The 23,796-nt window shown below is 47.4% G+C and overlaps 1 protein-coding gene across 7 annotated transcripts in view; it reads right to left on the bottom strand.

Moving 5' to 3' along the window:
• LOC138754527 (rootletin-like) overlaps positions 1 to 23,796 on the bottom strand; it is a 128,449-nt gene that overhangs the window by 32,919 nt on the left and 71,734 nt on the right. For 5 of the 7 annotated variants that reach the window (XM_069918907.1, XM_069918905.1, XM_069918910.1 and 2 more), the window contains 11 exons: positions 22,785 to 22,954; positions 20,965 to 21,144; positions 19,887 to 20,021; positions 18,121 to 18,267; positions 16,244 to 16,482; positions 14,327 to 14,486; positions 12,639 to 12,806; positions 10,183 to 10,567; positions 8,323 to 8,540; positions 4,843 to 4,963; positions 4,572 to 4,735 (listed from right to left, as the gene is read on the bottom strand). In XM_069918907.1, coding sequence (XP_069775008.1) covers positions 4,572 to 4,735; positions 4,843 to 4,963; positions 8,323 to 8,540; positions 10,183 to 10,567; positions 12,639 to 12,806; positions 14,327 to 14,486; positions 16,244 to 16,482; positions 18,121 to 18,267; positions 19,887 to 20,021; positions 20,965 to 21,144; positions 22,785 to 22,954 — 2,087 coding nt within the window. The remainder of the gene's footprint in view (positions 1 to 4,571; positions 4,736 to 4,842; positions 4,964 to 8,322; positions 8,541 to 10,182; positions 10,568 to 12,638; positions 12,807 to 14,326; positions 14,487 to 16,243; positions 16,483 to 18,120; positions 18,268 to 19,886; positions 20,022 to 20,964; positions 21,145 to 22,784; positions 22,955 to 23,796) is intronic. The other 2 variants (XM_069918906.1, XM_069918908.1) reach the window with 2 other exon arrangements.

Genomic DNA, 23,796 nt, shown 5'->3' with positions numbered 1-23,796 from the left:
CAAATCTTTGGTGAAGATGAGAGCAAATATTCTGCCATAGAGTGCTTTGTTTGTAGCAGCTGTTTGAATAAAGTTGAGTTTGAATAAAATGGCGTCACCCAGGATGAAGAGCTGGTTGATGCCACTCGCTGTTGGGGAGACTCTTTTCAAGTACCTCCTTATCCCTGCTTAATAAGAGTCTTTTTTCCTTTTCATTATGCTATTAAGCATCTTTGTAAGGATTTATCTGCAAACTTCAGGGAGGGGGGATTTAATTATGATGTTATTTATGTTCGTCTTTTGGCCAGCTCCATGGAGGGGGAGGAACCTGTGAATTTTTTCAAAGAATGTGTCAGAAAATAAGGTAAAATGCTTTAAGGTTTATATATTCACGCAAGTGAAATTTGTTCAATGTAAGGACAGTGTAGTATTTTTGTCTTTTAAATTGTTTATCCATAATGCAGGTTTATTAGTTAAGCATTGTAAGAGAGAGTCTCAAGCAACCAGAAAACTTGCTTATCCGGCTTCTACCAATCCTCCGTAGGTGTCAGATACCAGGGGTTTTACTGTATTTCTTAAGGGAATTGACGTACCTACCTCCACCACTTTGTCTGGCAGCTTGTTCCATGTGCCCACCATCCACTGAGTGAAGAACTGTTCCCTCACCTCCCTTCTAAACCATACCCCTCACCTTATAGTTATGCCCTCTCGTCTTAGACCTTAGGACACCCTTCTGTAATAATTTCATCTTGGCCTGCAGCTACCCAAGTGATTTTATATTCAGCTTCTCTACTTCCACTGCTCTACCTGGTAATGCTTTCAAGGTGCTCACCACCTTCTCGGTAGGAAAAAAAAGGATTCCCCCCCATACTCCTTCTTGATCTATTCCCCCTTTCTCCTCTTGTTTTGCCTGGCTCCATGGGGAGTCAACCTGGCCTCCCCAGTCTCTCCTCAGCTTGCCTGGACGTCAGGAGGTTGGGGGTTCAGGCCTCATTTTGAAGATATGGCGCAAAGTTTCCTGCAGACTACCTTACCAACACACCTTATAATTTTGTATCCCTCACTCATAACCTCCTCTGCTCCATGGGGAGTCAAACTGGCCTCCCCAGTCTCTCCTCAGTTTGCCTAGACATCAGGAAGTTGGGGGTTCAGGCCTCATTTTGAAGACGACCATAATAATTAGAGTTTTGTTCCCGAGATAAGCATATGCAGTGTTTCAGAAGGTGGCATCAATGGATTGTGAGCTCATCCAAGTGGGAGGAGAGGAGAGAACCGACTGGTGGTGGGGGGAGGTCACTGGGAGAACATGCGAACTCCACACAGACAGCAGTGGAGGTCAGGATTGAACCCGGGCCACTGGAGTGGTGAGGCAGCAGCTCACCAGACCACTTCAGGGGACACCAGGGAAGGGAGAGATGAAGAGAATGAGGGAAGGATTCCAAAGTTCTTACCCGAGGACACATCAAGATAACACATGGGGACATGCGAGAGCTCCAGGTTTCTGGAGGGCCAGAGAGGGCAGCAGGGAAGGAGTAGCCAGGAAGGGATTTTGTTTTGATGAGAACCTGCAGTATCCTTCATCCCACCATTGTTGGATTTACTGTCTGGGCCCCAAGTTCTGCAAATCCCTTACAAAACTTTGCCTTCCTTTGTTAAGATGTGTTTTTTTTAAACCGCCCTCTTTGGACAAACCTTCGTTTACCTGCACAAAAGGTTCAGAGTGAATGGTTTTCTGATTGGACTTCCATGAAGCCCCTTAGATATTTTATCCCCACTGCATTTAAGATGCAATATAAATGTTTTTGTTGCTAAGGTTTTAGTGATATGCTCATTTGTAATAACTTGAAGTTTAATTAAGGGTTAGTAACCTGGTAAATCCTTCATTTATCCATTGATCCACGAGAAATTGTCTGAAATCTCATGTTAACCTGGTCACCCTTCTGCTATTTCTACATGACCCAATTCCCACCTTCTAGGCGACATCCACAATCCAGTAACCATCAAAGTTTTGATCGCTTTGTTTTGCCCGGCTGCAACCATACTTCATGCTGTCAGCCTTGCTCCTGGGCCTCGATCACAAAGGGACCTGACCACACCCATGACGATGTGTCATAAGCGGCATGGAGAGGCAAATTATTTTCCACAAATGTGCTTCCGTTCCACGTCCCCAGTCCGGCGGCTACCTCACTCACTGTAAATGCTTCCCCTGCTGCCAGAGCTACTCCAAGCACTCAATGCCAAGAGAAACAGAAAGTCTTTGTACCACAGCCACAACCTCATTCCAGACCCTCATCAGCTAATTCAGGAACTTCCAGTACTGCAAAATGCAGCCTGTGGGCTTTCCTTGAATTCTTTTGTCTCCTTCAGTGCAATTGTTAAGGAAGTCTCAGCTAATTCTCTTAATCTCCCAGAATTTTTACTGCGTCAGTGACCCAGGTTCGAATCCGCTGCAGTCTGTAAGGAGTTTGTACGTTCTCTCCGTGTCTGCATGAGTTTCCTCCGGGTGCTCCAGTTTCCTCTAGCTTCCAAAGATATGAGTTTGGTATGTTAATTGGTCACATGGGGGTATTTAGACAGCTTAGACTTGTGAGCCAGAAGGGCCTTGTTACTGTGTTGTATTTCTAAATTTAAAAAAATTCCTTTGATTCTTCTCTTATTTTTCTCAAGGATCTTGCAAATTAACAGTAATGGGACAAGCTTCCTGTTTAATGGACAAGATTCCAGTATAAAACTGCAATGGATTGAAAATGGCCGCGCTGAAGGGGCCGCTGTAACAGTAACACTGCCGCGGACCTGTGAGGCACAGAGATCAGCACTCCTGTGGGGTCCAACCGTCGCAGTCAACTACCATCAGCTCTGCACAGGCTTTGAATGGGCTGTTAAAGGAGCGAACGACCATGGAATCTGCACCCAAGATGGCAGTGCCTACGACCAGCAGCAGCCATGAGGGGGTTGCAGACTCCAGGAGAGCTGAGGACTGGTGCAGGGGACCAGAAAACTGGGGAGACCACCCCCATATGAGAAGGAGAAGCAGAGGAGACGACCTACGGGACGGTGACCATGGCGGCCGACCAGTGAGGGGGGCTCTGCGACTGAAAGACCAATGCGCGCAGCAGGCTGCTGGCGACTCGAGGCGAGGAACCTGCGGAGGCTATGTGCTGGTGGAGTCTGCTATTGGGAGACCCACGCCTGGCTGCAGACTGCAGGAGACTGGCTCAGTGGCTGAAGGGGTATCAGGTATCGGAACTGGGATGCAAGGAGGTGCTGAAGACAAAGGCGCTGAAGGGTTCCCGACCGTGTCGGATCTGGAGCTCGGGTTGCCGATGGTTTGGACTGGACTCTGTAGAGGCTGCAGAAGCACTGGAGGCGAATCCACAGAAACTTGGTGACTCTGGGGTGGGGGGAACTCTCTTTTAGTTTTATTTCTCTGTCTGTAAGAGGCGCTTCAGGCAATTCCTGCCGATGGCAAATCTGTCTGCCTTACAGCAGGCAAAAGCAATTCCATGTAATATGATACTGTTTTATTACAATGCCAATAAATTGAATCTTGAATCCTGGAGAAATTCAGTCGGTCAAATGGTGGACTTTATGTAGCAAAGATAAAGATAGAGAACCAACGTTTCGGGCTTGAGCCCTTCATCAAGGTATGATCAAAATTCTAGGATTCCACACCTGGTTTGCGGGCTGCCCTGTCAGAGCTAGGCACGGTTTATTCCCACTGGAGGCAGACTGGCCTCCAAAGACTGAAGAAATCCTGGTGAGCCATACAAGGTCCTGAGAGAGAAGCACAAAATCTGCAGATGCTGCAACCCTGAAAACCTGGAAGGCCTCAGGAGGATGGGGCAGCGTTTGTGGATATCAATGGACAGTCAACGCTTAGGGTCAGGACCCTTTCCCCACGCTAATGTGGAAAGGGGGAAAGGAAGCGTAAAAAGGAGGGGAAGAAAAATTGTCCGAGAGACTATGGGACAAATGGCAGTGAGGAGCACTGAATCCCAGAAGGGACAAGTGAAAGGCCACCCACTTCACTCGCCTCGAGGGCAGGTTGACGGCAGAGGAGGTGCCTCCCCACTCCGACATCCTGGGTTCAATCGTGGAGTTTTGCACATTCTCCCTGAGACTGGAAAGGTTCACCTGGGTTACCGTGCAGGTGGTGGTAGCAAATTCAGGGACCAATCGCGTTTACTATCAAACACATTGTACCATGTTCACACATTGAAATTCTTACTCGCTGCACATGAAAGGGTACTTAAAAAAACTTTAAAATGGCTACAATGGTAGCCTTCATTCATTAAAAAGACAATAAATATAAAAAAAGATAGAGCAGTTTAGTGGGAACATGTGGGGGAATGGATTGTTCAGAGATGGCATAAATTCGACTGGCTGAATAGCCTCCTTCTATGTTGTGTGCGAACACAAGAGCCAATTACATAATGTACATTAAGGGAATTAAACAGGAAAGTCTGAAGTAAAAACACACAGAAATCCTGGAGGGACTCGCAGTGACCACAAGAGGTGCAAATATATTACTGATGATTTGGGCCTGAGCCCTTCTTCAAGGAAAGAAGACAAGATGTCTGAACCAGCCTTACCTGTCTAGTCCTCCTATCTGTGTCAGCTGACTGCACAGACCTCTCCAGGGTGGTGATCTTGTCAAGCAGGGCCTTGCGCTCACGTTCATTACGACGGATCGTTTCTTCCTGCAGTATCAGCGCAGCCTGAGCACTGGTCAGCCGGCCGTCAATACCCTTCTTACCTGCGGACACAGGAGTTGTCAGTCGGGGAGGTGGAGGGGGGGGCAGTAACAACCTCGGCAGACCATGCAGCCAACAGGCAATTTGAGGGACGAGACCCGTGACCAACCTTCCTCGCATTCAGCCAATGACTTCTGCAGCTGCTGCAAGCGGCTGCTGATGTTGTCCCGGTCGGACTCCAGCTCTCTCAGCTGCCTGCTCAGGTTGGAGCCTTGAACACGGGCTTCATCCTGAAGAGGGAATTGACAGATTTATCTCAGCCACTCAGGAGCAAGGAAGAACAGAAACAAAGAAGACAATTGTATGTTACAAAACAAGCACCATAATCATAATAATGAATATAAAACAAAACCAAACCAGGCCGCCAGAACAAACACAGAGCTCGTTGAATGATCCCACTGCTCAGATGAATTTATTAATAACTAAAAATTGCCTGCTTGGATTGGATTGGATTTCATTGAATTCTAGTTTGCATGTTCAGGATCATCATCCTCTGAAGCTCGGGTGACTAAATCCCTTCACTGTCGCTTTGAGGAAGAGATGAGGTTAATGGCATCCCACCATCCTGGCCCACTGTGCTCTCGAGGGGTGGCAGCGGGTAGATTGGTCCGCTGGTGCACGTATATTGAAGGGGCTGCAAGATCTCCAGCTCCTGTTCAGCAAAGCCGAACGCCAGGCCATGTGAAGGTGACTCTCTCATGCCTTCCTTGCAGATTTACTGAGCAAATGAGATCACGTAGAGGTTTGTCATTCTAACCGAACCTTGCTCAGCTTATTGAAAAATCAGGGCATAGCCCTCTCACTCTTACCCAGGGAAACTTAACGAAAGCTGAATTCTTCTCGATATTAATTTTTATTTAAATTTAGACATACAGCCTGGGAACAAGCCCGTGCCGCCTAAATGTGCCAATGAACCGACAAAGCCCGTACATTTTTTGGAGGATGGGTGGAAACTGGAGCACTGGGGGAAAATCCACACTGACACGGGGAAAACGTACAAACTCCCTACAGACAGCGCCGGATTAGAACTATAGCATTGTGCAGTCCAATTTATAAACCTGCTCAGGTGAGCCCAACTCTGTGTCTTCTCTGACTGATTTTGGAAATGAAAATGATCCCTATTTCTGATTCATTTGTTTGTTATTTGGTGTTTTCCCAAACTTCCACAATCAATTTTGTTCTTTTAACCACAGCGCACATCTTCTGACTATGTTCCAAGGAAGCCATTGTGATTTCCATTTCCTTTATTTATTACATTAATCATTTGCTTTCCATCCTAATTCATCTCTATCACATCTTCCTGCATGATATTAACCCAAAAAATATTGCAGTCTGGTCTATGAAACTTTATAATGGACTGATCCTTTCAGTGAGGTGTAAATGGCAGTACTGGTGTAGACCTGGGAGAGCAGGGAGAAGAGAGACAGCATTCTTTCACAGGGTCCTAATGCCTGGCTGTTAAGCCAATGGCTCATACCAAGGGAGCAGAGACACAATGCTCCTCCGCAGGGTCCTACCACCTGGTTTTTACACTGATGGATTGCACTGGGGGAGTGGAGAGACAGCGTTCTTCTGCAGGGTCCCACTGCTCAGTTTTTACCCCGACAGCTCAGTACCTGGGGAAGTTGGGGGGGTGTGCAGAGATACAGCGGTCCTCTGCAGGGTCCCACTGCCCAGTCGTGATGCCGCCGGTGCCATACAAGCTTTAAACTGACCGTTAAAAGGGCTGACGGTGTTTTTTTAAAAACATCATGAATAACCTCGGAGGTCTGCACCCATGCCTGGCAGCAGACCATGAGTGGTTGAGGGTTCCGGGGCAGCAGCAGACCAGCACAGGGGACCAAAGCTGGAGAACACCCTCTGCAAAGAGGGAGATGCCTAGGAGGGGACCCCACAGGGTAGGAGACCATGGTGGCGGAGGGACTCACACAGGTTGCCGGAGACTGGCTCATGGGAACCAGGTATCAGGAACAGGATTCGAGGGACACCGAGGGCAAGGAGGGCTCTGACAAGCCTCAGGTACTGAAAGCTTCTTGATTGTATTGGAGGTTCGGATATAGGAGCTCATTCACCAAAGGATCACTTTGCAGCTGCAGAGGTTGTGGGAACATTGGAAGTGCACCCACGGACACCCGGCGTCTCTGCAAGGATTCTCTTTCGCTTCTCTTTCTCTTATTGTCTGTGACCCGGACAAAGCTAGTGGAACCTCTCTATATTCCTTTATGGCAGGCAAGAGTTGATGAATTCTGAAGTATTATGGCAGCACCAATGATCGGAAGTGGCCACAAGGGGTTGCAGACATCAGGGAAGCAGAGGTCTTGAGCAGGACACCAGAAAATGGAGAGATCATTCCCCCCCCCAACCCACCCCAATTTGAGAAGGTGAAGGCGAGGAGATGACCTACAGGAGAGTGACCACGACAGTGGGCCAGTGAGGGACTCTGAGGCTGCAGAACGCACAGGCGGCAGGTTGTTACTGACTCAAGGAGAGGAGGAACCCACACAGGCTGTGGTCAAAGGTCTCACACCAGGCTGAGGACTGCTGGAGACTATATCAAGACTGGTTGAAGGGGATACCAGGTATATCGGAATCGAGATGTGAGAGGGTACCAAGAGCGCTGGAGGCTTCCTGATCGTGAACAGAAGTTTGCATCTGGAGCCCAGGATGCTGATGGTTTGGTTGCAGGGGCACTGGAGGTGAATCCATGCACACTCAATGACTCTTGGGGGGGGGGGGGGGGCCTTCTCTTTCTCTGATTGTAAGAGGGCACTGGGCAATTTCTGCTGATAGCGAATCTTTGCCTTACAGTAGACAAAGAAAATTTTGTGTAATATAACATTTTCTGTTTTATTACATGACAATAAAATAATCTTGAATTTTGTATATTAGTCCATTAGTATTGTGTGTTAGTGTATCATAAGATGGTTACATTATGAATGTTTGCACTATGACGTTGCCGGAAAACATCGAATTTCAAGACAATAAACTCTGATTCTGATAACAAAGCAATCTTGAATTTGCAAGCTCCCGAAAACCAAGCAACTATGATCTATTCCTGAACTGTTATTTCTTCCAATGCCAGCATCTACCTGCTCAAAGTCCCTGGAATTACTGTACATCAAAAGCATTTTACAGAGATAGATCAACTGAACTATGCAGGAGCTTACAGTATGCTCCAAGAAGATGGCTCTCCTACTCCTTCACCACCTGACCCTCCTCTGGTGTTTATCAAGCTGTCACCTACACACGTTCATGTCATTTGCGTCACTGCCTTCTGTGGGTGAAAACCTACCATCGAAGACCCTCGGGAGATCAGAGTTTCTCCCAATTTGCTCATTGCATTTTTTTGACGACCATCTCTAGTTCTGAAGTTCCTCATGCAGCAAACTTTATTGGCACAACCTTCCCACTTTGAGAAAAAAGAGCCCCCATCTCATTAGTCCTTCCCAGTAGTAATAGTCCTGGGACCTTGAAGGACTTTTATCATGCCTCTAAGCATTCACAAACTTCTCAACCAACTGCAAACAAACCCCTGGCTCCCTACCCCCTGCCATTCTCGTTGAGCGCACTTGTACACATCCATCCTTACCCGGTCTCGCTGTGTGTCTCTCAGCTCCTGAAGGAAAGCTCGCAGTGACGCTCGAACCACCTCTGGGTCAATGTCGGCCCCAAACTGCTCGCTGCGACTGGGGGAGAGGGAGCGCTCAGGTGACACAGGGCGGGACGTGGTGCTGCGCTCATGGGTCCTGGTGTGAGGGATCGGACTCCCCTGACTCTCTGTTGTGCTGGCAAAGGTGTTGTCCAAACCTGAAATTACATGACAACATCTTCAATGTGGCAGTACTCTCACGCCTGAAGTGGGAGTTCCTGGGTTCAAGTCCCTCCCCAGGGATTGAATCAGAAAGTCTGGCTGATATTCCAGTCTGAGGGAGCATTGCCTTGTTGTCTCAGATGTTGAGGCAAGTTCCACCTTCTCAAGTAAATAGTCACGGGAGAGAGAATCAGAAAGTAAAGACGGAGCAGATGATCAGAAAAGAGTGAAGATGAGGGTGCGTAGGACGGTTTTGACAGAGGTCGGGAAGGTCAGGAAGAGGTTGGAAACATGCATTATGGAGTCGGGGATGAGGGGAAGACTGAGAAGTTTGGAAGAACCAGAGGGATGAGTGGAAAAGGAAGCAATTGAGAAGATTATAGGAAGGATGTGGAAGCTATGGAAAGGATAGAGGAGATTTACCAGGATGTTGCCTGGATTGGGAAAAAAGACTTGCAAGGCAAGGTTAGCAGAGATGGGACTTTTTCTCTTTGGAGCGTAGAAGGATGAGAGGAGTCTTGACAGAGGTCTACAAAATTATAAGATGCAGATAGGGTGGACAGGCAGCACCTGTTTCCGAGGGCAGGATCAGCAAACACCAGAGGACATATGTACAAAGTTAAGAGAGGGAAATTTAGGGGAGACATCAGAGGTAAGTTTTTTTTTTAAACAGAGAGTTGTGGGTACCTGGAATGCCTTGATGGTGGAGGTTGAAACATTGGGGGCATTTAAGAAACTCTCAGGCAGACACATGGATAAAAGAAAAATAGAGGGTTATGAGGTAGGAAGGGTTTAGTACTTTTTTTATGGAAGGAATATATGGATTGGCACAACATCGAGGGCTGAAGGGCCTGTACTGTGCTGTATTTTTCCATGTTCTATTAGGAGGAAAATAAGTGTGAGGGAGAATGATTATTTTATGTAATCAATCACTGGGGAAAGGATTCAGCACAGAGCCCTGAAGTTACTACCAATGCCTACCTACCCTTTCGGTTGTTAGGAGACATTTCTCTGACAACCAAATCCCTTGTGGGACTGTTTCAGTGTATTTAAATGTCAGCTATCACTTGCACAGTAACTCCCAGTCCGGCAGCTCAAATCTATTAGAATTCCTGGATACAGAGCAGATATTATTTTCAATTAAGTTTAATTCCTTTTTTAGTCAATTTAGAGAAAGAGCATGGTAGCAGGCCCTTCCAGGTGCTCCCCTACTTACAATGGTCCAACCCGGTTTTTCCAAGTTACGATGGGTCGAATCTGCACTTTAAATTTCGAATTCCGATCTGTTCCCATGCTTGCAGATAGGAGAGTGAATTTGATGACCCAGCAATTAATTTTAGTTCAATGCTTCAAACATTCTTCATGCCCAGTGTGCTTTCAGCTGTGTACGTTAATGGTTATTTTGTGATTTACGACGGGTTTGCTGGAACAAAACCTAATTGTAAGTTGAGGAGCACCTGCATACTAATTAACCTACAAACCTTATGTTTTTGGAGGGCGAGACGAAACCAGAGCTCCCAGAGGAAGCCCACACATAGCGTACAAATTCCTTGCCGACAGCGGGGCATTGGCACTGTAAGAGCATTGTTCTAACTGTGAGACTAATCATGTTACCCTAAACTGCCCGGAAATATTTACCTTTGGTTGGAGACTGTTCCCTGTGGGGTGAGGCACTTTGTCCACGGATTACAGGACTCTGTGTCCGTCCAGTCCGGTTTATACCCAGTGTGCGGCGGAGGGTGGAGTGGAGACAGCTGAGCTTGAACTCCATGTCCCGCTTCTGCCCCTCTAACCGTGCTAGCTCGCCCTCTAGTCCACTGACCCGGCCCTCCGCGGCGCTCACTTTCAGACAGAGCTCGTGAATTTCGACCTGAGCTTTCTCCAGCTTCAGGTCCAGGTTGCGGGCGTTGTCCAGGAGCTTCTTCCCGTTCCCCTGGGCTTCCTCCAGGCTGCCCACCAGCTCTTTCTCTCGGATGTGGAACTCGTGCTCTGCTTCTGCTATCTTCCGCTGAAGGTTGGCCAGCTGCAAAAGGAGAAGGAAAGATCAAGCACTCCAGATGTTGGGAATCGGAAATTAGGATCAAAAGTACTGGAAGTATTCAGGCAGCATCTGGAAAGTGAAAGAGCGCTGTTTCTCCAGGGTCCACAACTTCCTGCGGAACTTGGAGAGAGGGAGTAGGTTAGTTCACTTGTACAGGTGGGATGAAAGTCCTGATTTGGATTAATGTAGCAGTGAGAAACACCTTATGCTTCTTTGTGTTGCTCTCTCTCTTTCACACACAGATCTCCTCTTTGCTCTCTCCCTCACACACAGTTTTCCTTACTTTTCTCTCTCACACACATACGCACACTCTCCTCACTGCGTGTGCATGTGCCCACACACATACAATCTCCTCTTTGCTATCTCTCCCCCTCCCACACACATAGAGATTTCCTTACCGCTCTCTCTCACACACACGCACACAGAAAGGTCTCATCACTCCACACACGCACACATGCCCACAGGCCAGGTGGGGCTAATGGTAAGAGTAATATTGAGCTAAGATCACTGACGGGAGACGGAGAGAACCCAGTCCTGCTACAGAGAAATAAAGAGCAAGCAAATTACCAAAGGTGAGATAAAACTTAACAATATTTAGCACAGGCAAAGAAACATTGAGTGCTACTGGCATATCAATTCACCTGGTGTTGGAGATTTCTCTTTGTTCAACCCATTGCTCTCCCTCCTCCTTCCCCCACAGATAACCAACTCCTCCTCACTCCTGGCAAGGGGTCTCGGACCTGAAATGTTAGTTTTGTTTCCTCTGCCGCAGGTGTTGCTGGCTTGCTAAGTGCCTCCATGTTTACTTTGCAGCAACTGGGAATCCACGTGCTTCTCACAAGTCCAACCACAGAGACCATGGTCCTCACAAAGACCATCCACAGTGCCCCAAATCGGCAGGCTTGCATATATTCACCACGCAGCAGGTCATTTAGATGGTGTCAACATGGAACTAGCAAAGGTCTTCTCCCAAGGAATGAGTAAATTAATCTGACGAGGAGTTGAGCCATTCAGAATGGAAACATCTGGGTTCAATCAGTTCAAGGGTATAGAACCAGAGAGCACATATTTGAATTAATTACCAAAGACAGATGAGTATATTTTTTGCTTACAGAAACTGCCTAACAGAACTGGACTCAATAATAACTTTGAATTGTGTCCAACCATTTCAATTCTGTGCCCCACTCCTGTGCTGACATGTCTGTCCATGGCCTCTTGCTCTGCCAAACCAAGGCCACCAGTAGAGCAACACCTAATATTCTGTCTGGACGCTCTCCAACCGGATGGTACTAACATTGACTGGTTGCTGCTAACCCACTCCCCGTTCTCTCTCCCTTCCCTTTCCCTCTGCCTTCTTTCCTCCAGGTCTCCACCGCCTTCTCTCTCCATTCACAGAGCCTTCCCCCACCGTTTGCTGGTATGCCACCCCACCATTTTGTGCGGGCGCCTGCCAACATTTACTTCATATCTTATGCCCGAAACGTTATCCTTGCTACATAAAGGACACTGCTTTCTCCGGCATTGTATGTTTTTACTCCAAAGACAAATTGTAAGGCGACAGGGATAGAACATCTGGGACAGCAGGAGAGTTGCTGCTCCACAGCTCCAGTGACCGAGGGTCAATCCCGACCTCTCACGCACTCTGTGAGGATTTTCAACATTTTCTCGATTATCACATGGGTTTACCCGGCACTCTGCTTGCCTCTGGTGGACAGGTTAATTGGCCACTGTAAATTGCCCCGGCTGAAAAGAGAGGGGTAGAATCTTGACGGGAGATGCTGGGAGATCAAAACAGGATCCCCGCAGGATTAATGGTCAGCAGGGACTCGAGGGGCTGAAGAGCCTGATTCTGTGTTGCCTGACTCTCTGACTAGGTGATGTGCATGGACAAAAATCACATTTGACAACAATCTCCAGATTTGGCTTGCAAAGTAGCTGATCCCAGAGGGAGTCGGCACTTATCGGGGAGACGGAGAGAAATCCAACGAGCACGAGGGCAAATGTGCGAAGCAAATGATCTGCCGGGTCACAGCTCAGCTCATCGTTCACTCACCTCCTTCTGTGCAGATTCCCTGCTGGCTTCAGTTTGGAGTAGTTTGTGTTTCAGTTCAAAGGACTCGTGCCGGTTCTCCTCCTCTCTTTGTTCGTCCAGGGTCAGCCGGGTCTGGAGATCCACTATCTCTTTGCTCTTCTTCATGTTTTCACCATCCAATGTTTTCACCTGGTGGGGAGGGGGGGCCCGCGAAATTAACGTTAACAGATTGCAAGAAGAAAGACTACCTCTGCACAGTGAAGTGTGTGGCTGTGCTGTTGTCTATCAAGTCCACAATGGTCCCCAAGAGGGTAAAGTCCCACTGCTGGACTACAAACTCTCTCCCACTAAAGCAATGGAATCTTTCCATCTTGAATAGAACTCAAAAAACAAATTTATTCAGTGCCAAGAATGTGGAAGACTGGAAAGGCAAGAGCTTCTCCTGATGATCAAATTAGACATGACAATGGAAAACTTGAAGTGAACAGTGACCTAACGTAAACTAATCTGAAATAATATAACCCATGGCGCATAAAGTCTAATCAAACCATGTGTTTGATGATGCTCTCAGCCTTCCAGCAATTCTCACCTGCAGGAGGAAAGCTTACGAGACCAGGGGCTGTGTATCTCATTTCGACCCTCTTATTTACAGCCTTAAAGATATGCAGGTCAATGAACTCTTCTTTAAATCTCTCAGTCCGAAAGATATTGACAACCAAGTGCCACTGAGCCAAACTGGATGGCATTAACACTGACTTCTCCAGTTTCGGCTAGACCACTTCCCATTCTCCTTCTCTCCCATATCCTTCTTTCCTCCTTGCCTCCCCCTTCACAGAGCTCCGTTGTTTTCTGTTGTGCCCTCCCCCACCATTTTGCTCAGGTGCCTGTCTGCATTTCACTCATACCTTGATGAAGGGTTCAAGCCCAAACCATTGGTTATGTATTTTTGCTGCATTGTTTAACCTGCCGAGTTTTTCCCGTATTGTGTTTTTTTTAATTTCAAGCACTGCATCTGCAGACTTTCATGCTTTACTCTCGCCTCTGCCACTGAACCAGCCTGATTCTCAATCCAGGCACAGATAAGGAGGTATTAATGGGACATTCAAACAAAGTGAGAACAAGGATGACATTAACTGCATGCATAGGTTCACCAGCCAGCATTACACCTGAATACAAGTACCCATGATAAGACCTAAACAGGTGAAGGACGGCACTGGAGGTGCAATAAATTCAGAAATACATTATGAGACAGGATATACTATTGGCAGCAGGACATTAGTAAACTATTTTTAGAAATAAATAGCAGAATCTTCCTAATTAGTTGATGTACAACACAGAGGACCACTTCCCTTCATTCGGTCTCTCTCCAATCTGATACCTTAAACCTATTTTCAAAGTTCTCTGATATATTATTTCAAAATGTAATTATTCCCCGTGTATCATTCCATCAACTCGTTGGTTTATTTTACACCTTGCCTGATATTTGAATCCTTCCCACAGTGTTGGAATTTCACTGCTTCACTCCTTCTTCGATGAAAAGCCATAGCACAATTTCTAACCTATGTCTTCACAATGTGGCAAATATCTTCCCAGAGGGTATAGCTGGATGACAGTGAATATTCCACCCGTTCCCATTGACAATGCCCCTGCTATTGGAGCTCTGCACTAAGATGTTCCACACAATGACTATTCCTCTTCCCAAGACCTACCTGCCGACGGAGATCTTGAAGCTCCCGCCGGGCTTCCAGATGCGATTTCTCGACTTCTCGGAGGCTTGCCCGAAGATCTGCTGATTCCTTCTCACTATTTGCCTTTGAGTCTTCCAGAACCGAGATCTTCTGCTCCTTCTCCTCGTTGCTTCGTTTCAAACTGAAAAAAACAGGGATGCCGGAACTGCCTTAGAAAACATCATTTATTAACCTCCCCCAAAGGTCCAGATCGATTATCGTCAGAGGTTCAGTGAGAACCTCAGTGTCGTTAATCTTTAGTCTGCCATTTAAAGGTGAGCAGAGACGGCCACACTCCAACACTTTTTAGAAATAAGATAAAGGAAGTCCCTTCAAAGACAAAGAGTAGTCAAGCATCAAGCCACCTCATCTGATGAAAACACCTCTGCTGCCCCTGTAATGATCTGACCACTCTCCATCACATCTCAAGGATGTTGACCCAATCCCCTACAAGACTCCACTTCACACCCAAGACTTTATAACCAGTCTAACCCCATCTTCAAATTAGCCGATGATCACTGACTGCAGCGGGGAGAGGGAGAGATGACACCCTTGTCCGCAGAAATGGAACTGAAGTAGAAAGAATGGACAGTTTCAAGTTCTTAGGAATAAACATCTCCAGTGATTTGACCTGGGACGAGCATGTTGATGCGACGGTCAACAAGAGCGCACTAATGCCTCTAGTTTCTCAGAAGCTCAGCAGGTTTCCTCTGTCCCTCCATACCTTTCACAGGTGCACCAGCGAGAGTGAGCTTGCTGGATGCATCACAGCGTGGAACAGGGGCTGCTCTGCTCAAGATCGAAGTAAACGACTGAAGGTGGTCAACGCAGCTCAGAACATAACACAAACCCCTTCCTTCCATGGACTCCATCTACATCTCCCACTGCCCGGGAAAGGGAGTTGACATACTGAATGATCCATCACACCCCGGGCACACTCCCTTCTCCCACCTCCCATCAGGAGGATGTTCAAGAGTGTGAAAGCATGCACCCATAGACTGAAAGGCAGTTTCTTCCCTGCAGCTATCAGGATCCTGCCTGAACCCCACTGCAGTGTTTCCCGCTGCCCTCATGTTGTGCTAATTAATCTTCCTTGTAACTCTGTAAATTATGCCCTTCACATGGTTATACAAATGGTAATCTGTTAGACTGCGGACAGAAGACTCCTTCTCACCTACCATGACAAGTAAACTTGATACATGTTGGTAAATGTGAGGTTACCACATCAGAAGGAAAAATGAAAGATCAGATTATTATTTAAATAGAAGGCGATTGCAGCATGCTGCTATGTAGAAGGACTTGGGAGTACTCGTGCTTGAATTGCAAAAGGTTGGTTTGCAGATGGAGCGAGATATCAAGGCAGCAAATGGAATGTTGGCCTTCATTGCTAAAGGGATTGAAGTTAGGAGCAGGGAGGATATGCTGCAAATGTACAGGGTCCGGATCTGGAGCACTGCGTGCAGTTCTGGTCTCCTTACTGGAGGAAGGATGTACTGGCTTTGGAGGTGGTGCAGAGGAAGTCCACCAGGTTGACTCCAGGGATGAGGTGGGTTGGCCTACGAGGAAAGATTGTCGCCTGGGACTATACTCGCTGCTCCTGTTTCTTACGTCCTCAAACCCCAAAGCCGATGGAAGCTTTCAACACCTGTGTCCTGGAGAGAGACCTTCTCCACACTGCACCTCCTCGACGACTGGGGTCAACTTTCAAGGACACTGGCAGCCCTCTGCTCTGTGGGGGGGGGGGGGGGGGTGGGGGTTTCAGTTGTTGCTGGCACTCTGGGAGCTCACTGCAGGAGGATGCAAACCTCAGAGGGAAACACGTGGAGCCAGAGCGAAGTGTATCTGCACCTCACTCAGACTCCTGTGGAGGAGCACCTGGCTGTCAGTTCAATGCCATACCTGATTCTTTCAGCCTCGGTTTTCCTGATGCTGCATCGGAGCTCCTCATTCGACTGCTGAACTGCCTCCTTCTCCTTCACTTCATCGGATACCAAGCGCTTTAGGTCCAAGATTTCTTTGCACTGAACCTCCTGGGTCTCCTGCTGTTCTCGGATCCTGCGGTGAGCTTCAATCAGATCACGCCGGATACCATCACGGGTGTCTTCCACCAACTGAAGCTGTGTCTTTAGTTCCTCCACCTGAAGACAAGGGGGCGTTTGCTCCATGAAACTTACATGCGGGTTAGTTCAGCCATAATCGGCCCTCGGCCAAGGCCTCAATTACACAGAAGGCTGTCTGCTTCTCTCTCACAAACTGCTTCATAAGAACTCAAGAAATAAGAGCAGGAGTAGGCCATTTGGCTCATCGAGCCTGCTCCGCCATTCAATGAGATCATGGCGGATCTGATGACAGGTTCATCTCCACCTACCTGCCTCTTCCCCATAGCCTTAATTCCCCTACTATATAAAAATCTATCCATCCTGGTTTTAAATATATTTACTGAAGTCGTCTCCACTGCTTTAATGGGCAGTGAATTCCACAGATTCACCACTCTCTGGGAAAAGCAGTTCTTCCTCATCTCTGCCCTAAATCTACTCTCTTGAATCTTGATGCTATGTCCCCTAGTTCTGGTTTCCCCCCACCAATGGAAATAATTTACCTACCCCTATCTTAATTTCATAATTTTACACGTTTCCATTAGATCCCCCTCTCGTTGCTCTAAATTCCAGCAAATACAGTCCCAGACGATTCAGTCTCTCCTCACAGGCTAATCCTCTCATTTCAGCAATCAACCTGGAATACTCTGGACCAGCTGCTTGCAGATCATCCTGCAAAGTGCGCATAGATCGTGAAGTGCACGTACTCTTGACCTACTCTCCCAAGAGCAGCAGGCCATCCTTTCACACCGCCCAAAGGACCTTTCCTGAGTACGAAAAAGGTGTATAGTTTGAAACCCTGGCTCTGATCACTCCACGGCTGGAGCTCCTGCCATTCAAAGCACGTGGATTGTTCTGTCCAAGCCTTTGGCTGAAAATGAAGGCAAGTGAGATAACAACATGGCTGGGAGATCACAGAAAAGGGGGTTGGGGATAATTTTCGATCTAAAGAGTTGCTTACTCCATCAGGCCTAATATTCTGCTTCATAAGCTGAACACGGATACAAAGAGCATGGAAACAAAATTTGCAAACATTGCAAACGTAGGAAACCAGCTGCAAGACAGGCCATGGAATACTCAGTAATTAGTGGATTTGACAATAGGCTTGAGCTATAATTAAATATGGAACATTATTGTGGGTGGATAAAGAGAGGCCGTATGTATCAAAGAGGAAAACTAAGGAGCAAAGGCACTTCAGAATTAAACCAGTAAATGTCTGGGACAAATTAGTAAAGCTTTCAAAAAAGATATATAAAAAGGATTATTAAGAACGATAGCAGGAGTGGGAGGCTGTGATTAGGAGAGATGAAAAATGGGATTCTTTGTCAGGGGTGATATGAATTATAAAGGATTTGAATAAAAACAAGAAAATTACAGTGGTGCAGGAATTATGGACCTTAACCAAGTGGGTTGGGTTTTCTTAGAGGAGAAAATTGTTAGATTATGGATATCTCCCATAAACAGTGATGAAACTAGAATTACAAACAGCTTTTACAACGTAAATCAACAAATATATTTATCAGTGAAGGGAACAAGGTGAGAATGTTGGGAGGAGGTGGATGGGTCTTTTCAGGTGCTGACGTTTAATTAAAAGGGGCACAGTGTCCCACTTTCTGCTTTGCTTCCAGCTGGATTACAAGGGAGAAGCCCATTGAACACAACCCCTTTGTCTGTACCAACCTCTCGGAGTCTGGCTTCATATTGTCTCCTCAGATCCTGGAGCTGCTCATTTTTGGCCCTTGTCTCTTGCGCATGGGTGCTGACAGCTTCTTCAAGGCGGGCATGGAAATCCTTCAACTCTGAGGTCAAACTGTTAATTTGGCTCTGCTGGAACCAACAGGATGGTTTAGGGATTGGGTTTATAGGATGAAACAGAGGAAAGAAGGTCACACTCGACCTTTCCAGGGACAAAGGGAAATCCGCGCCTGACATCCCCACAAAAAGAAAAGCCCTCCTCCAGGAGACGCACAATCCATAACTGCCCTTCCTGGAGATGCCTGCAATCCTTTATTATGGTCTACCTACCCACTCATTGTACTGACCCCTCAACTGTTGTGCTACATGCAATATCAGAAATTTCTCAAGCCTATTCCCATCGGTTTGTGTGCTGCCTCTACACGTCTGATTGTCCGTGTATCCCTTGAGCCACTTTCAGGTGGCCGCAATACCCAACTGTAAAGCTGCCTATTGTACTCCTATGGGCTGTCGGGTGGCCACCTAAAAGTGAACCCTTCTCCTGTAGGTATAATATCCTGCTCCAAGAATCCCTCATTGTACCTGAAATCAGCACCAGGTAAAGCTGCTTTCAGGTGCCTAGTGGGGGAGGGCTGATGACAGTCAGCTGGCGACCCAACTCCCTGCTGCCCGACAGTCCCCTGCCAGCCGCTCTAGTCCCACGCCAGCCGCCCCAGCCCCGCAGTCCCCTGCAGGCCACCCCAGCCCTGCAGTCTTGAACACTGCCTTCAGCGCTGCCACCTGAACGTCCCTTCGCAGACACCCGCAGCTGCATTCTCATGGCGATTCCACCTGAAATCGCCATTGACTCTGCATGTGCTTGCTCGTGAACGTGTGTGTCAACGAGCATGCAAGCGTGCTGGTGCCTCACCTCTCGATGCTGCACAAGGTTTTCCTTTGTATTCTTAGCCTCTCCCAATTTGTATGTCGAGCCTGCTTGCATACTCTGAACTACAAAGTCATCAGATCAGAGACCCAAAACTTTGCTGGCAGAGTTTAAGCATGAAGATAACACTGGACAATGAAGATTTTGCTTCCTGAACATTTTTGGGTGTATTTTATGGATTTTTGGCTGCTGATCACGAAACTTGCATTAACATTTTCCCATCACATATCGTTATTTAGATATAACCTATTTTGTGATTTCCTGTCATATTTAAAATCTACTAGTATCTTGCCCACAAAGCAAGCAATTTGGTCAGTCCAATCCAGGCATGTCTGGGCATGCACTCACTAGAGGTGCTATGGAAATGCTGTCTTAGGCCTGGGCATGCTTAGTCAGGATAGATGCAGACAGGCTATAAAAGCAGCTCACATATATAGATGCTGTCCATTACACTGATATAGAATGAATGCACATTGATGCACAAGTTCTTCAGGCAATATCATAGCGTGAGTGTACTTAACAATAGCATTTATTGTCTTCAGGAAGATTCAATACACCAAAAGTGTTTTGTCAATGTCGCAACATGTATTGTGTTGAGTGTACAATTAATGTTAAATTCAACAAAAGTTAATTTAATGTTTCTCCATCTTCCTACATGATACCACTAATCTGAAATTAACTTTATATTCAGCTTGAAGTTGTCTATCATAATCCCAAGTTTGTTTTCAGGAAGCAAAATACTGAAAAAAAAAATTGTTCAGTGTAATTACCCCGGAAACAACCATGGCCCCGGCATGGAGCTATGGTCGAAGACGGCAATACGTACTCGGTCTTGCTCATTTCGGGTGTGCGCGTTATGCTTCAGTTGCTCCACGTCCATTGAAACGATGGCAAGTTCTCGCTGAGTGTTGGTGAGTTTCTCTGACAGGATTGCCTTCTCCGATTCTTTCAAGGATAGGATCTGTGGAAGGGGAAGAGTCATGCGATTCAGCCGGAAGAAGTGATTACGGAGAAGCTGGGTGACAATATGCAGTGGGAGGCTGTAATTAGGAGAGATGAAGAAATGGGATTCCTTGTGAGAAGTGTTATGAATAATGTGCTCAAAACTATGAAAGATTTGAATACAAACCCATTTATTAGAGACAAAACTAACAAAGTGGCTGGGTTTACTTTGAAAAGAAAATTGTTAGATTATATACACTTCCCAGAAACAGTTAAGAAATTAGAATTACAAACAGCTTCTACAATGTAAATTGACAAATATATTTGCCAGTGAAGGGAACAAGGTGAGAGTGTTGGAAGGGAGGAGGTGAATGGTCCTTTTCAAGTGCTGATAATTAAGTTCAGTGTCTCACTTTCTATGGGCACAATAGACTGGCGACTGAATTTGCTATTCCCAGACCCCATACAGATTTGAGTAATGGAATGGGGGCGAGTGGAAAGATTCTGACGTGAAATAATTGGACAGAAGCAGATAAAGTCGGACGGAATTCAGACATCAGCATCAGCGTGAGAAATTCAAAGAGTCTGGCGTAGCTGAGGGCTCTCCTGAGGTGGATCAACTATGTGTCAAACTTGTGTCCTATCTGATCTGGGCGTGTTTGATTTCTCAAATCCCACTGAGGGTCATAACTCTCATCTTAGAATTTAGTGGTAATTTAGTGTCTGATTTCGATGAGCAAATACCAGAAGACCAAGTGAAAGGTCAGGGTCAAGTTTAGTTGACCTAAGAGGATGAGGGGAATCTCTCTGACATTTGCCAAATGGTTCAGGTGTGGAAGAAGGAGAGAAGATAGGGTGGGAGCGAGTCACATGAAGAGAGAGAAAGAGAGATGGTGGGGTGAGGATATGAGATGGTAGAGGTTCCACTGGTTTGTCTCTGGCCCCCATCTTCCTCTCCCTACCTGCTGCTTCTCATTTTCAGCCATCAGCAGAGTCTCATCTCGCTCCTGCTGCAAGGTCACGATCTCTTCACTGAGTTCTTCCTTCTCAGCTTCAAACCGAGCACAGAGCTCCTCGCGTTCCTGCTTCAGCTGCTGGACCAGTTCCTCACGTTCCTCCTCCAGATCCAGACGCAAGGCTTCCTGCAGCAAAGAAAAGGTCATAGCTGCTTTCAGCTCAGAGAACCCCACACCACCACGGCATCCTTTGCTCCCACTCTGTCGCGCCCCTTTGCCGAAAGTGCTGACTTTTGCTGCCTACAGCTCTTTGGGTCTTATCTGCACCTTGGTTCTCCGGACAAGCTGTGGTTAGCACAAGACCGCTTGAGCATAGAAAGCAGCAAGGCTCAGTCCAATCCCGCCCTCACCTGTCCTCCACCCTTCCCCTCTAGCATCTGAAGGACAGCTTATGATCTATAATAGATAGACATTTTCCAGAAATCAAGGGATACATACTATTTACAAGCATCAAGGTGTTAAGGAGACATCATAGAAGATAACAGCATTGTACTGACTCATTGACCCTCAAAGATGTGCGACCTATATATTCCTACCAAAAATCTATAACTAAACCTTTCATACTTCATAACCCTCTATTTTCCTTTCGTCCATGTTCCTGTCTCTTAAATGCCCCTAATGTTTCAGCCTCCATCACTATCCCTGGCAAGGCATTCCGGGCACCCACAACTCTTGGTGTAAAAAAAAAAGACCCCTGAAGTCTCCCCTAAACTTTCCTCCCTTAACTTTGTAGAGATGTCCTCTAGTGTTTACTATTCCTGCCCTGGGAAACAGGTGCAGGCGGTCCACCTTATCTATGCCTCTCAGAATCTCATAGACCTCTATCAAGTTACCGCTCATCTTTGCTCCAAAGAGAAAAGTCCCAGCTCTGCTAACCTTGCCTCATAAGACTCATTTCCCAATCCAGGCAACATCCTGGTGAATCTCCTCTGCCCCCTTTCCGTAGCTTCCACATCCTTCCTATGATGAGGTGACCAGAAAGGAACATGAGTGTGATTCAGCAGGGATTTGTAGGTTTGACCTGTGGACCTGTTCCTATGGTGAACTATTCTTTTGAGTTAAACAAGAAAGTCTGCAGAAGCTGGGGTCGAGGGCAACGCTGGATAAACTCAGCAGGTCACACAGGATCTAAAGGAAGTAATGGGTCACCAACATTTCGGGCTTGAATAAAAAGGTAGTGGGAAAAGAGGAGAGAGGAAGGGGTGGGGGAGGAGCATGGCTGTTAGGTAAGAGGTCATCGTGGATATGTGGGGTGTTTGGGGGGGGGGGAGGAGAGAGAAACAAAAAAACTGGCAAGTGACAGGGAAGAGGGTAGTTCTCTGAATGGAGAGATAGAAGTGTTCTACGTTCTAAGCTTGAACAACATCTCGTCTCTAATCCTTGGGCTAAGTCGGCAGCTTCCAATCAGATACTGCTCGAGAGGGTTGCCCTGGATCAGTTTGATAGCAATAAAAATGCACAGAAATGCTGGAGGAACTCAGCTGGTCTCGCAGGGTGTAAAGATTTATTACCAGTATTTCAGGGCTGAAAGGCTCAGACCTGAAACGTCAGTAATCTATGGACGGAGACCAGCCAGCATTTCTGTGCATTTTTACTACAATCACAGCGTCTGCAGACTTGCGTGTTTCAATCTGTCAGCCGTATCCAGTTTACATCTCGAGGGATTAGCTCAAGGTACTGGACAGTTCTGTAATATCAGCGGCTACTTAGAGAACCTAATTTGAGCAGTTGCTGTCACTACTCGCACCCACTGTCCTCCCCATTACCTTCTCTCGGTGAAGTCGATCCACGTCCTCCTCGTGGGCAGTCTGCTCGTTCTTCAGAGCAACTCGGGTTTCGTGCTCAGCTTGGGAGAGTTTCTGAGTAAGAAACTCCTTGTTATGTTCCATCTTGGACAGTTCCACCTCCATTTCCTTGCGTATGCGGCTCCTCTCAGCTAGGGCACAGAGTGGACTGGGGGTTACTGGTCCAGTTAGGTGACGGGAATGAAAGATGGAGATGAGAAACATGGTGGGGTGGGAAACAAGGGGAGGGAGAGGTGGGGAACGTGGTGGAGCGGGCAACATGGGGTGAAATGAGGAGACGCAGTAGAGAGGGCAAGGTGTGGAATTGTGGTGGGGTGGGGAAAGAGAGGTGAGGAATCGTGGTGGGGTGGGGAACATGGGGAAGGAGGGATGGAGAACATGGGGAAGGAGAGGTGGGGAACATGGTGGAGTGGGGAACGGGAAGGGAGAGGTGAGGAATCGTGGTGGGGAGGGAACATAGGGAGGGAGAGGTGGGGAACGTGGTGGAGAGGGGAACGTGGGGAGGGAGAGGTGGGGAATGTGGTGGGGAGGGAGAAGTGAGGGAATGTGGAGAGGGAGAAGTGGGGGAACGTGGGGAGGGAGAGGTGGGGGAACGTGGGGAGGGAGAGGTGGGGGAACGTGGGGAGGGAGAGGTGGGGAATTGTGATGGGGAGGGAACATAGGGAGGGAGAGGTGGGGAACGTGGTGGAGAGGGGAACGTGGAGAGGGAGAGATGGGGGAACGTGGGGAGGGAGAACTGGGGGAACGTGGGGAGGGAGAGGTGGGGAACGTGGGGAGGGAGAGGTGGGGAACGTGGGGAGGGAGAGGTGGGGAACGTGGGGAGGGAGAGGTGGGGAATTGTGATGGGGGTGGGGAACATGGAGGTCCAGGTTAGGAGGTACAGGCAGGGACAGTGCAGCCAGATCAGTGAAGTCAGCAGAGAGGCAAAGACGGAGGTGCTGGCACTCAGAAAGGGGTTGGATCAGGATGAGGA

This window comes from Narcine bancroftii, chromosome 2 (assembly GCF_036971445.1).
Source record: "Narcine bancroftii isolate sNarBan1 chromosome 2, sNarBan1.hap1, whole genome shotgun sequence".
Classification (NCBI taxonomy): Eukaryota; Metazoa; Chordata; class Chondrichthyes; order Torpediniformes; family Narcinidae; genus Narcine; species Narcine bancroftii.
The sequence above is the reverse complement of the archived record's forward strand: the minus strand, read 5'-3'. Positions and strand labels throughout refer to the sequence as shown.